The sequence below is a fragment of the Rutidosis leptorrhynchoides genome, chromosome 4 (assembly GCF_046630445.1).
Source record: "Rutidosis leptorrhynchoides isolate AG116_Rl617_1_P2 chromosome 4, CSIRO_AGI_Rlap_v1, whole genome shotgun sequence".
In the NCBI taxonomy this organism is placed as follows: Eukaryota; Viridiplantae; Streptophyta; class Magnoliopsida; order Asterales; family Asteraceae; genus Rutidosis; species Rutidosis leptorrhynchoides.
The window spans coordinates 605,661,246-605,676,170 of NC_092336.1; the positions used below are offsets into that span (position 1 = coordinate 605,661,246).

Consider the following 14,925-nt stretch of genomic DNA (forward strand, 5'->3'; position numbering starts at 1 on the left):
AAAATACAAATCGAACCCCCACTTTATAACTTAACCCCTTTACTTTTATTAAAATACAAATCGAACCCCCACTTTATGCTATTCGTTTTTCCAATTTTCACAAACTTAACCCCTTTACTTTTAATAAAATACAAATCGAACCCCCACTTTATACATATATTCTAAATTATTATTAATCTCATCACTAACACCAAAAATACTGAATAAGAACACCCACCACGCGCTCAAACAATAGGACCCATATAGGCCACTACTGTGCTAATTTTTTTTATCTTTTTTTTTTCCCTCCAACGATAAAAGACGCAACTTTCGTAAAAAGAACAACCCTTCAATGCTACCAAAAGATGTCCAAAAACATTCTTTTTTACAAAATAGATCAACTAATTTTTTTAAAAAAAATAAAACCCGAACGCTAAAAGAAGCAACTTTCACAAAAAGAACAACCCTTCAATGTTAGATGTCGAAAAAAAAATTTTTTTTTTACAAAATAGATCAAGACTTTTTTTTTAACTCGCATTCAAAACGGAGCTCCCGGCGCAAAGCGAGAGCTCCACAACTAGTTGGGACTAATTATTGGTATTAAGGATGAGTTATGCAGTTTTATAATTACAGGGACGAATTGGGTAGGATAACAACAACACAGGGACTATTTGGACAATTTTGTCTAAAATAAAATATCCAAGAATATGGTTCAAACAAATCAACTAATACAAGATACTCCATATTTTTTGTCAACTGATGCTAGATAAAACTGCTCTAAATTCTGAAAAATAAGACACACACACACACATACAATTTTCATCTATAAATCTTCCATCCAAGGTTTTCAAAACTGTGATCCAGCCTACTCCATTGAGTCCATATCCTACAAAATTGTCATCTATAAATCTCCATTCCAAGAACAATGCAAACCTTAAAAAATGGCATTCCAACAACAATTAGTTCTTTTCATTATGGCCTTCTTCATGTCTCTCTCTACTTATGAGCATCAAGTCATTGCTCTATGGGAACCACCACACACTTCTCCAGTCGCTAAAGTTTCCAAACATACCGATTCTACTAAACCTCTCTATAGCGTTCAGGTTATATCAAAATACGTAAGAACATATTTTTTCTACACCAACTTCCTCATAGATATCGACACTCCATTCATATGGTACAATTGCATCCTTAAGTGGGACATGAATCCAAACAGTTGCCCCGGCAACACGATCTGTGCGTCTCCCATTTCTTGTGAACAACATCAATGCACAGATATTCGAACCTCTTCTTCTTATAACCAATATTCTTCTTCATGTCCTCCCGCAACCAACAGTTCGATGACATTACCTAGTTGGTCAGGTTGCACATGCCCCGTGAGTATAGTGGACCCCGTTAACGGGTCGTGTGCTGAAGCACTGCTGAATTCTGCTGAGTTATTTTTCAATGAACCTTATATGTATGGTTTTTACCCTAATGGTGCATGTGCTCCTTCTTCTTCATTTGACACATTTCTCGCAAATGTTAGTAGTGTGATGGCTTTGTCATCAAACACTTTTCTATCATATATTTCTGACCCATATCCAAGTTTGTATTCTCTATGTTTTCCTAGTTCAGTCTCTAACACTGGGGTGTTCTTCCTTGGAAGTAGTTCATATTATTTTTCTCCAAATTCAGATGTCGACGTAAGGAGTTATCTTACTTATACTCCGTTACTAAAGTATCCAGATTCGTTTGGATACTTCATCGGTGTCAAAAGCATTGTAATAAAAAAGAGAGCTATCACTGTTTCAGCGAATACCACTACAAAGTTGAGTACACTTGAGCCTTACACCTGTTTTGATTGATAAACAAAAGATTGAATAACAGAAAAATGATCAGTTGAATATTGATTGTTTTGATTGATATTGTAAACTGAATTGTGTTGTTGTTTTTCATCTTACAAGAAATATATACAAAATAATTCTAACAGTAATTTCCTAAGATGTTTAGGCTCCAAACATGCTTTTGGAACCCCCATTACAATTGAGGAAAACTGCAGCTTTGGATAGCATGCTTGAGCCGTTAAACTTGGCATCTAGTAGACCCTTTTGTCACATAACCAAAAAGGGAAGTGATGAGCTTTGAATCTGATCCCACTAAGTCAACTAACCAAAAAAGGGTTATTTGACTTTGTTGACTCTGAAAATAGCTGTAATCTAACACTTCCCCTCAAGTTGAACAGTGGGATTTCCAATGTTTAACTTGCCAAGAACATCGTTGAAAAGTCTTCCGTTGACAGATTTGGTAAGGATGTCGGCTAGTTGGTCTTCTGATCCAATTGATGGAAGGGAGATGATATCCTGGTCTAACTTTTCTCTGATAAAATGTCGATCGATCTCAACATGTTTAGTTCGGTCGTGTTGGACTGGATTTTCTGAAATGGCAATGGCGGCTTCATTGTCGCATAAGATTTGAATGGGTTCTTTTGGAGGAAACCCAATTTCTGTCAAAAGTTTCTTAATCCATAACGCTTCCACTACTCCTTTCGCTATCCCCCTAAATTCTAATTCAGCACTTGATAAAGAAACCACCTTTTGTTTCTTGCTTCTCCATGTTGTAGTGACCCGAACTTTTCCATGATTATATATTATATGAGATTAATATTTACATGAATAAATGTTTCCAACATGTTAAGCAATCAAATTGTTAAGACTTGATTAATTGAAATGAGTTTATGTAGACAATTGACCACCCCATTTGCCTGATGATTCACGAACGTCATAACTTGTGATAATTATATAATCATTTTATTTATTTTATGATGTAAGTTTTTATTATATATATATATATATATATATATATATATATATATATATATATATATATATATATATATATATATATATATATATATATAAAAGAAGAAATACAATGAAATCAAAGATGTACAGTAAAATACTATTTGCTACAGTAAAACACTATTTGCTACAGTAATTTTCGTTTTGCTACAGTAAACACTATTACTACGGTAAATAATATTTACTCGTATTCAATCCGTAATCGTACTCGTACAATACACAGCTCCTATGTGTATATATTATTGGTATATACACTTCAATGATCAGCTCTTAGCAACCCTCATTTAGTCAACAAACATGTAGAACCAACCATTTGGCAACTAGCATGAAATATCTAACAAAATTACAAACTAAATGGAGCATATAATGACATGCTAGTTCACGTTTTTTTACCCATCACATACACTTGCATTTTTCAATTTTCTTTCATCCATTTGATCTCTCTCTTGTTCCATGATGATGTTCTAAGTGTTCTTCATTATTTTCATCAAAATCTACTTCAATCTAGCTCATAAATCCAACCTTTGATCAACCTACAAAACAGCTACTCAAAAACACTTCAATAACACTTTCAAGTTTACTAGTTTACTTCCAAGCTTTCAAATCCATTCCAAGTAATCATCTAAGATCAAGAAACCTTTGTTATTTACAGTAGGTTATCTTTCTTATTCAAGGTAATATTCATATTCAAACTTTGATTCGATTTCTATAACTACAACTACCTTAATTCAAGTAGTAATCTTACTTGAACTTGTTTTTGTGTCATGATTCTACTTCAAGAAATTTCAAGCCATCCAAGATCCTTTGAAGCTCTAGATCATTTCTTGTCATTTTTAGTAGGTTTACCTACTATACTTGAGGTATTGATGATGTTCATAACATCATTCGATTCATAATTATAAAACTATCTTATTCGAAGAATATAACTCGTAATCACTAGAACATAGTTTAGTGAATTCTAAACTTGTTCGCAAACAAAGTTAATCCTTCTAACTTAACTTTTAAAATTAACTAAACACATGTTCTATATCTATATGATATAATAACTTAATGATTTACAACCTGGAAACACGAAGAACACCGTAAAACCGGACATACGCCGTTGTAGTAAAACCGGGGGCTGTTTTGGGTTGGAAAAATAAAAACTATCTTAATCTTTGAATTTGAAGTTTGTTTTCTGGAAAAATGATATTTCATATGAACATGATACTATATCCAAAAATCATGGTTAAACTCAAACTGAAAGTATGTTTTTCAAAATGGTCATCAAGATGTCGTTCTTTCGACGGAAATGACTACCTCTTTCAAAAACGACTTGTAACCTGTATTTCCAACTATAAACTTATACTTTTTCTATTTAGTTTCATAAATTTCAGTTCATTATGAAACCATAGCAACTTGATTCACTCAAAACGGATTTATAACGAAGAAATTATGGGTAAAACAAAATTGGTTAGATTTACTAGTTTAGCTACAAAAATTTTATAACAAATCTATACTAACCATAACTTAACTAACTTATATTGTATTATACATGTAATCTAACATATATTATGTAATCTTGATAGACCATTGTAACGACCCGCCCTAATCCATCTGGACGAAGTCCATATCGATTATAAACGATTCACAATAGTTGATTACATCGCGAGGTTCATGACCTCTATATGATACATTTTACAAACATTGCATTCGTTTTTTAAAGACAAACTTTCTTTACATTGAAAGTTGACGACAAGCATACTATTTCATAATACTTCCCACTATAATTGACTTAATAATAATCTTGATGAACTCGACGACTTCGAATGCAACATCTTTTGAAATATGTCATGAATGACTCCAAGTAATATCTCTAATGTGAGCTAATGCACAGCGGAAGATTTCTTTCATACCTGAGAATAAACATGCTTTAAAGTGTCAACCAAAAGGTTGGTGAGTTCATAGGTTTATCATATCAATCATTTCAATATATTAATAGACCACAAGATTTCATAGTTATAAATATATGTACACTCGCAAGTGTATAAAAATATTCTATAAGTTGTAGGCACCCGGTAACAAGCCTTAACGTTCATGTTTTACCCTCTGAAGTACACCAGATCAGGTGTGTTTAAAATAACCTCGAAGTAGTAAAGCATTCCATAGTCAGGATGGGGTTTGTCAGGCCCATAGATCTATCTTTAGGATTCGCGCCTACCGTACATAGACAAGTAGTTTAATGTTACCAAGCTAAGGGTATATTTCTGGTTTAAACCCACGTAGAATTAGTTTTAGTACTTGTGCCTATTTCGTAAAACATTTATAAAACAGCGCATGTATTCTCAGCCCAAAAATATATATTGCAAAAGCAATTAAAAAGGGAGCAAATGAAACTCACCTAATGTATTTTGTAGTAAAAATACATATGACGATATTGAACAAAAGTAGGGTTGGCCTCGGATTCACGAACCTATATCATTTATATATATGTTAACACATATAATGGTATTCGAACAACTTTATATATTATTAGTGATTTAATTGTTATTTTAGTCATGTGTTTCATTAATAACTTAATTAATTATATTTATTAATATAAATTTTAATATAGTTATATTAGTTGTAGTAAAGATAGTTTTACATAACTAACAATTATTTGATAAAATAATATTGATAATAATAACTAATAAGTTGTTTTATTTTATAACAAAATAGTAATAATAACAAAGATGATAGTTTTTATAAAAATGATACTCTTAATAAAAATGATAAAAATAATGACTTTAATAAAAAAAATTAAATTTTTAATAATAATGTTAATTCTAATAAAAGTGATAGTTTTAATAATAATAATGATAATGATAATAAAAAGTGATAATAATAATAATAATATTAATAGTAGTATTAATACTAATATACTTATAATATTGATATTAATTATAATTTTAATAGTAATTATAATAAAAATTCAATATTAAAAGATGTGTTATAAATATATATATAATCTATAAATTTAATTGATATATATCAAAGTATTATATATATTGTTATTGTTAGTAATAATAATCATAGTAATAATAATAATAAAGATGAAACTACCTTAGAATTCCTCTTTTAAAAAAATATGCACCTAGCAAGGATCGAACCCGAGACCTCACGAAACCGTCCTAACACTGCTAACCATTGGGCTGTCGCCCAGTTTCTGTTTTATATCCCTTACAAAATTTTTATAACCCGTATATACTAATTGCCTGTTCTCTTTCTCCTTCAACTAGTCGACCAGAGTTAGCTCATCCCTCTATATTAATGGATTAACCAACTAATTTAGGATCCCTCAAAACAACAGATACGTTTGAAAATAGATGTGTGATTTTTTTTTAATTAAAACATAATTAATTAAAAATGAGTACCTGTAGTTGAAGAACACGAAGCACAAGTCAAAATCGATTTCGAAAATTTAGATTGTTTCAGATCAAACTTTCTACACAAACATGGTTTCAAATCACACATATAAACTTTCTGTATTCTTGATTTATCTTAAAACATAAACACGATTGTGAATTTCTTCAAAAACCAATCTTTTGACTTTTGAAATCAAACTTTGACTCCCAAAATTAGAGCTAGACAGATAGAATTAAAGCTTAATATTTTCCAGATAGTTTCAGTGAAGGATTTCCAGCATAACTGCATTTATACATTTTGAATTTTCATTCTAAATTGGATTATGAATAAAAAGTGGTATTACAGAGTATTATCGAGCTGTTTAATGTAAAAAAAAATAATAATAACTGAAATCAGTTTCAATTAGTCGTGATTTGCTATAGAGAGTGAAAATAAATTTTGATGAATGAGTTATACCTGAATTGGTCGATGATATACAAGTATGTGATGTTTTATTTCTCAATCAGAAAATCAGATAAAACATAAAAATTTATAAAAGTAAGATAAAAATCAAATCTGGTATTTACCTGCTTTCGTACGATCGATTAAGATAGGTAATAATTTTATAGATTCAAACAAAAGTTTAATACAGTAATGATTTAGATGGTAAACTGAATTTGGAACCTTATGGCTTCAATTACGTAATTATTTATTTCTTTTTTTTATATATATAAAAATTGTTATTATATGCATATCCATATCTGTATATGTATATAATTTTTTTTTCTATATGTATAATTATTAAATTCTTTAATTCTTGATATTTAACAAGTGTAAATATATTAATAAAGTAATTAGTAATAATAATTGATAAATAATATTATTACTTAGAAAAATGATAATTTTAAAAATTTTAATTACACTATAATATTAAAGTGATAATACAATTTTATTAGTTATAGCATTTGTAATATTATTAATGATAATAATATAATAACTTATACATATCAAATTTTATGTATATATATTTTGTATTTATAATAATGTTATAATAATGTTACTTTTTTTTTATCTATAAAAGTAATGATAATAATATTAATATAATAATTATTTTCAATCTTACAGTTAGCTTGGATATAATACCATTTATTATTTATGAAATATTTTATGATGACATCTATTGAATAGTTCATATTTATCTACTTTACACATATATTTAATAGGATCTTATATAGGTTCATAAATACATCTATCTATATGTATATATATATATATATATTGACAGTAACTTAAGTTATCTTTCATTATAGTAAATCACATAATAGTTTAGTTTATAATATATAATTATTCTTGTATATAATTATTTATATATACATTTATGTTTACATTTAATGGTTCGTGAATCACCAGGACTGGTCGGAAGGTAAATTGAACAGTTCAAAATTTCTAAGATTCACATTGTAAACTTTTCTTATCGTGTCAGAAACATATAAAGTTTAAGTTTAAATTTGGTTGGAAATTTCCGGGTCGTCACAGTACCTACCCGTTAAAGAAATTTCGTCCCAAAATTTGAGTGGGGTAGTCATGGCTAACAATAAAAATGTTTTCATGACGAATACAAGTTGATAAATAGAGTTTTATCACCATTGGGTAATATTGATAAAATGAATCGATTATTTGAAACGTACGAGTGAAGCTATCACAAAAGAGTGAAATGAAGAAAATAAAATTCGTATCGACTTTAAGTAAAGCGATTAAGACGTCTCGGATTCGTAGGTTAAATCTTCGAATTTTGAATGATCATGGCTATTGTTCTAAGAAGAAAAAAAAAACTGGTATCTGACTTGTTAAATTACCAAAAGTCATGAGAAAAGATAGAATTATCAGGAAAACATGTTCTCGATATGTTTGGAGATCAAGTAGAATGTAAGAGTCGTGTAACATGGCACATGATGACATTATGATCTGTGAATCATCATGTCCCATTAGAAACTCAGCATGACTTACTGTAATATAATCACGTTGATCAAGTGTCATTATATTATACTAACTCATGCATCAGTTCCCAACACTACTTCAAAACATTCGTATTTTAAACTCGAAAGGTTACAGAATATAGAAACTAATAGTTTCTCATATGATTTAACACTGATAGCTCAAGGAGATAAATGATTTCAGATAAGATTAGTTATGAAAATATATTCAGAAATATCGAAGATATTTATAACGAAAGATACGATAATATCTTTGAATATCTAAGATCAAAGGATGATGGAGACTATTGTCCGCAAGGGTTTAGAGTAAGGAGCAAGATATTCCCTAAAGACTTCAGCAGGCATTGAATCATTTGGATTCTTTGAAGTCAAACTTATTCTTTGTGATTTATCCACGGCTTCCTTCATAGTTTCGCATAATCCGCTTTTCGGTACTAAATTTTCTATTGGGTGTTTCCAATACTCCATTCTTTATCATCAAACTTTCGACGGTTAAGGTCATGTACAGTTTTTGCTGCTGTATTCAGCTTTTTTTTTTTTCTTCAGAATTTGTGGTATTGATTTGTAGACTGGGTGTTTTTTAGAATTTCAGAGTAGAAGATCATAACTCTAAAAGATAAGGATTATATGTATACTTATAACTGTTGATGTAGACATGCTGCGAGATTTCAAAATACTGATTTGCTAATTCCCGGTAGTTGGTATAGTAATTCTCGTTATAAGATGTAAATGACTAACGATAGGGTTTCACTGAATATAGTGATTTTTTTGGAAAGTCAAAGATCAACGGAGTTGTTGGTAAATTTACTGCTAATGTGGTGAGATATATACAGTTCTCTGGTAATGATGATGGAAGGCAACTTCTTTATCAAGGTTATAATAAAGCTAATTCGAATGAAAGTCGAAGTTGGTTTGCTGAAGCTGTGATAATATTTTCTAATTTGAAAGGAATTACCAAGTTATTTTAGGTAATAATTACACTAAAGAAATTAGCACAGATACGTGTTAAACGTTTACTCAGGTTCCGAGTATTTTCATGTGCATAACTATATGCCTAAATCTTTCCTTCCGTAGATGAAGTGCGGTTGATTCATCCTATCGATTGAGGTGTTTTCAAGAATTGTGAAGGGTTTGAATCGCAGATTGTAATCGTCAAGATACAAATGAGGCTTAAGATGAAATCAAGTGGCAAACTTGAAGAATTGTTTAGTTTCATATATTATAATCAATATTATAATTCATTTTAATTGTCCAATGTTGGTAGTCCTCAATTGATAGTCCACAGTTAACAATTCAATAATTCATATATAGTTTAATATGTAATATTCGAATTAATTAATTAATGTATATCGTGACCCGTGTACATGTCTCAGACTCGATCACAACTCAAAGTATGTATATTATTTGAGAATCAACCTCAACCCTGTATAGAGAACTCGATCATTACTGCATATAGAGTGTCTATGGTGATTCCAAATAATATATATAGATGCGTCGATATGATATGTCAAAACCTTGTATACGTGTCCCGATATTTAAAGTGCGTAAAATAAATAACAAAAATTAAATAAGATAAATTAAATGCGTAAAGTAAATAACAGAAATTAAATGACGATAAATAAAATTGCAATAAATAAACTGCGATAAATAAAATGTAATCAGTTAGCTAGGAACAGTTAGCTGGAATAGTTAGCGTGGATTCTTAACAAAATTTTTCCGTAGTTAATTTGTTTGTTTCTATCAAATTTTTATTTCGTCAAATGTTTTCTTCATTATGCCACTTGTTGGATTCTGATAGATCAAAATCCCAATATGAAATTTGAATGAAAATGATTATTCTGTGGTGAACGAATACGTTTGTCTGTGGATGTAAGTAGGATAGTAAATGACTGTTGAATCAGATTCGAAGAATGTACAATGTAACTTATTAATGTGAAATCTAAATATTCCTCGGGTATTACCTACCCGTTAAAATATTTTCATCATTAACAGTTTGTACGAAAGAATTTTTAATTACAATCTTTATGAAAATATATATACATATATATTTTCTTCAGATATAATCACAGATTTAATGAGTTAATGTGATATTAATCTCATTTGATTTATCGTTATAATAAGAATATATAATCTCTAAAACATTATAGATTACATAATCGCCTTGTCGAACGAAGATAAATGATGTAGAACGATTCGTAGAACGATAATTATACTCGAGGTACTGAATGAGATGTTGAGGCATGGATTGTTGATGGTACTGGTACTGTTACTGATGGTACTATTGGTGCCGGTGATGTTGCTGAAGCTGGTACATTTTGCACCATATTTTTCAAGGCTACAACTCAGGCGCGAAGGTCGTTGACTTATTACTCCGGGATGATTGTTGGTAGGAACGAGCGAATGAATAAGGTTTAGAATTTTAGATAGAATATAATCTTGGCGAGATATTCGGAAAATGAGTGTGGAAATGGTGTTTCGAATGGGTTAGTCGGTAATTGCTTCAGGTTCATCGTCAAGAGTGCAGGTTGGTGGGTGGAAAGGATCGCCTTCTTCTCGTCTCCATTGGTTAAGTTGACTACGAACCCATCAGATGAATTGGGGATGGCTGATTGATTGATTCATTATGCTGACACCGCTTTCGGAGCTCGAGTGAAACTCTATGTCGGAATAGCTGTCGGAATAACTATCGGAATAGCTATCGAAATCTGAGGGACTCGAACTGGTTGCAGGATTCATCTCGTGCGATCAGATGAAGGATTTTCGATAAGAATTATATTCTAGGATGTAGATTAGTACCCTGCAATACATAATTTACATATGCATATATAATACTAAAATCTGATAAGTTACGGAGGAATCTACGGAAGCTGTCAGGAAAAGTCTATAGTAACAGATATGCTGAGATATGAATTTATCTATGCACTGTCTATGCAATAGAGGCAGTAAGACGTGTCTAGACTTTATGGATGATAAGCAAATAATTTTTGACACCAAATGATAAGCAAAACTTTTGACACGCAGACACGATCGAAGTCCAGACTCGCTAATGCATCCTAACAACTATCAGTTAGACACACTAATGTAAGACCTGGTTCGCTAAGACCATCGCTCTGATACCAACTGTAACGACCCGCCCTAATCCATCTGGACGAAGTCCATATCGATTATAAACGATTCACAATAGTTGATTACATCGCGAGGTTCATGACCTCTATATGATACATTTTACAAACATTGCATTCGTTTTTAAAAGACAAACTTTCTTTACATTGAAAGTTGACGGCAAGCATACTATTTCAAAATACTTCCCACTATAATTGACTTAATAATAATCTTGATGAACTCGACGACTTCGAATGCAACATCTTTTGAAATATGTCATGAATGACTCCAAGTACTATCTCTAATGTGAGCTAATGCACAGCGGAAGATTTCTTTCATACCTGAGAATAAACATGCTTTAAAGTGTCAACCAAAAGGTTGGTGAGTTCATAGGTTTATCATATCAATCATTTCAATATATTAATAGACCACAAGATTTCATAGTTATAAATATATGTACACTCGCAAGTGTATAAAAATATTCTATAAGTTGTAGGCACCCGGTAACAAGCCTTAACGTTCATGTTTTACCCTCTGAAGTACACCAGATCAGGTGTGTTTAAAATAACCTCGAAGTACTAAAGCATCCCATAGTCAGGATGGGGTTTGTCATGCCCAATAGATCTATCTTTAGGATTCGCGCCTACCGTACATAGACAAGTAGTTTAATGTTACCAAGCTAAGGGTATATTTCTGGTTTAAACCCACGTAGAATTAGTTTTAGTACTTGTGCCTATTTCGTAAAACATTTATAAAACAGCGCATGTATTCTCAGCCCAAAAATATATATTGCAAAAGCAATTAAAAAGGGAGCAAATGAAACTCACCTAATGTATTTTGTAGTAAAAATACATATGACGATATTGAACAAAAGTAGGGTTGGCCTCGGATTCACGAACCTATATCATTTATATATATGTTAACACATATAATGGTATTCGAACAACTTTATATATTATTAGTGATTTAATTGTTATTTTAGTCATGTGTTTCATTAATAACTTAATTAATTATATTTATTAATATAAATTTTAATATAGTTATATTAGTTGTAGTAAAGATAGTTTTACATAACTAACAATTATTTGATAAAATAATATTGATAATAATAACTAATAAGTTGTTTTATTTTATAACAAAATAGTAATAATAACAAAGATGATAGTTTTTATAAAAATGATACTCTTAATAAAAATGATAAAAATAATGACTTTAATAAAAAAAATTAAATTTTTAATAATAATGTTAATTCTAATAAAAGTGATAGTTTTAATAATAATAATGATAATAAAAAGTGATAATAATAATAATAATATTAATAGTAGTATTAATACTAATATACTTATAATATTGATATTAATTATAATTTTAATAGTAATTATAATAAAAATTCAATATTAAAAGATGTGTTATAAATATATATATAATCTATAAATTTAATTGATATATATCAAAGTATTATATATATTGTTATTGTTAGTAATAATAATCATAGTAATAATAATAATAAAGATGAAACTACCTTAGAATTCCTCTTTTAAAAAAATATGCACCTAGCAAGGATCGAACCCGAGACCTCACGAAACCGTCCTAACACTGCTAACCATTGGGCTGTCGCCCAGTTTCTGTTTTATATCCCTTACAAAAATTTTATAACCCGTATATACTAATTGCCTGTTCTCTTTCTCCTTCAACTAGTCGACCAGAGTTAGCTCATCCCTCTATATTAATGGATTAACCAACTAATTTAGGATCCCTCAAAACAACAGATACGTTTGAAAATAGATGTGTGATTTTTTTTTAATTAAAACAGAATTAATTAAAAATGAGTACCTGTAGTTGAAGAACACGAAGCACAAGTCAAAATCGATTTCGAAAATTTAGATTGTTTCAGATCAAACTTTCTACACAAACATGGTTTCAAATCACACATATAAACTTTCTGTATTCTTGATTTATCTTAAAACATAAACACGATTGTGAATTTCTTCAAAAACCAATCTTTTGACTTTTGAAATCAAACTTTGACTCCCAAAATTAGAGCTAGACAGATAGAATTAAAGCTTAATATTTTCCAGATAGTTTCAGTGAAGGATTTCTAGCATAACTGCATTTATACATTTTGAATTTTCATTCTAAATTGGATTATGAATAAAAAGTGGTATTACAGAGTATTATCGAGCTGTTTAATGTAAAAAAAAAAAATAATAACTGAAATCAGTTTCAATTAGTCGTGATTTGCTATAGAGAGTGAAAATAAATTTTGATGAATGAGTTATACCTGAATTGGTCGATGATATACAAGTATGTGATGTTTTATTTCTCAATCAGACAATCAGATAAAACATAAAAATTTATAAAAGTAAGATAAAAATCGAATCTGGTATTTACCTGCTTTCGTACGATCGATTAAGATAGGTAATAATTTTATAGATTCAAACAAAAGTTTAATACAGTAATGATTTAGATGGTAAACTGAATTTGGAACCTTATGGCTTCAATTACGTAATTATTTATTTCTTTTTTTATATATATAAAAATTGTTATTATATGCATATCCATATCTGTATATGTATATAATTTTTTTTTTCTATATGTATAATTATTAAATTCTTTAATTCTTGATATTTAACAAGTGTAAATATATTAATAAAGTAATTAGTAATAATAATTGATAAATAATATTATTACTTAGAAAAATGATAATTTTAAAAAAATTAATTACACTATAATATTAAAGTGATAATACAATTTTATTAGTTATAGCATTTGTAATATTATTAATGATAATAATATAATAACTTATACATATCAAATTTTATGTATATATATTTTGTATTTATAATAATGTTATAATAATGTTACTTTTTTTTATCTATAAAAGTAATGATAATAATATTAATATAATAATTATTTTCAATCTTACAGTTAGCTTGGATATAATACCATTTATTATTTATGAAATATTTTATGATGACATCTATTGAATAGTTCATATTTATCTACTTTACACATATATTTAATAGGATTTTATATAGGTTCATAAATGAAATGTCCCTGATTAATTAAAAACGTTCCATATTAATTGATTTCGTTGCGAGGTTTTTGACCTCTATATGAGACGTTTTTCAAAGATTGCATTCATTTTAAAACAAACCATAACCTTTATTTCATCAATAAAGGTTTAAAAAGCTTTACGTAGATTATCAAATAATGATAATCTAAAATATCCTGTTTACACACGACCATTACATAATGGTTTACAATACAAATATGTTACAACAAAATAAGTTTCTTGAATGCAGTTTTTACACAATATCATACAAGCATGGACTCCAAATCTCGTCCTTATTTAAGTATGCGACAGCGGAAGCTCTTAATAATCACCTGAGAATAAACATGCTTAAAACGTCAACAAAAATGTTGGTGAGTTATAGGTTTAACCTATATATATCAAATCATAATAATAGACCACAAGATTTCATATTTCAATACACATCCCATACATAGAGATAAAAATCATTCATATGGTGAACACCTGGTAACCGACATTAACAAGATGCATATATAAGAATATCCCCATCATTCCGGGACACCCTTCGGATATGATATAAATTTTGAAGTACTAAAGCATCCGGTACTTTGGA

At 29.3% G+C, this 14,925-nt stretch overlaps 1 protein-coding gene across 1 annotated transcript; it reads left to right on the forward strand.

Moving 5' to 3' along the window:
* The first annotated feature begins 920 nt into the window (after positions 1-920).
* On the forward strand, positions 921-1,826 carry LOC139842986 (uncharacterized). Its single transcript, XM_071833080.1, has one exon. It carries the CDS (start codon positions 921-923, stop codon positions 1,824-1,826), a length of 906 nt encoding a protein of 301 aa, XP_071689181.1.
* Positions 1,827-14,925: the final 13,099 nt, after the last annotated feature.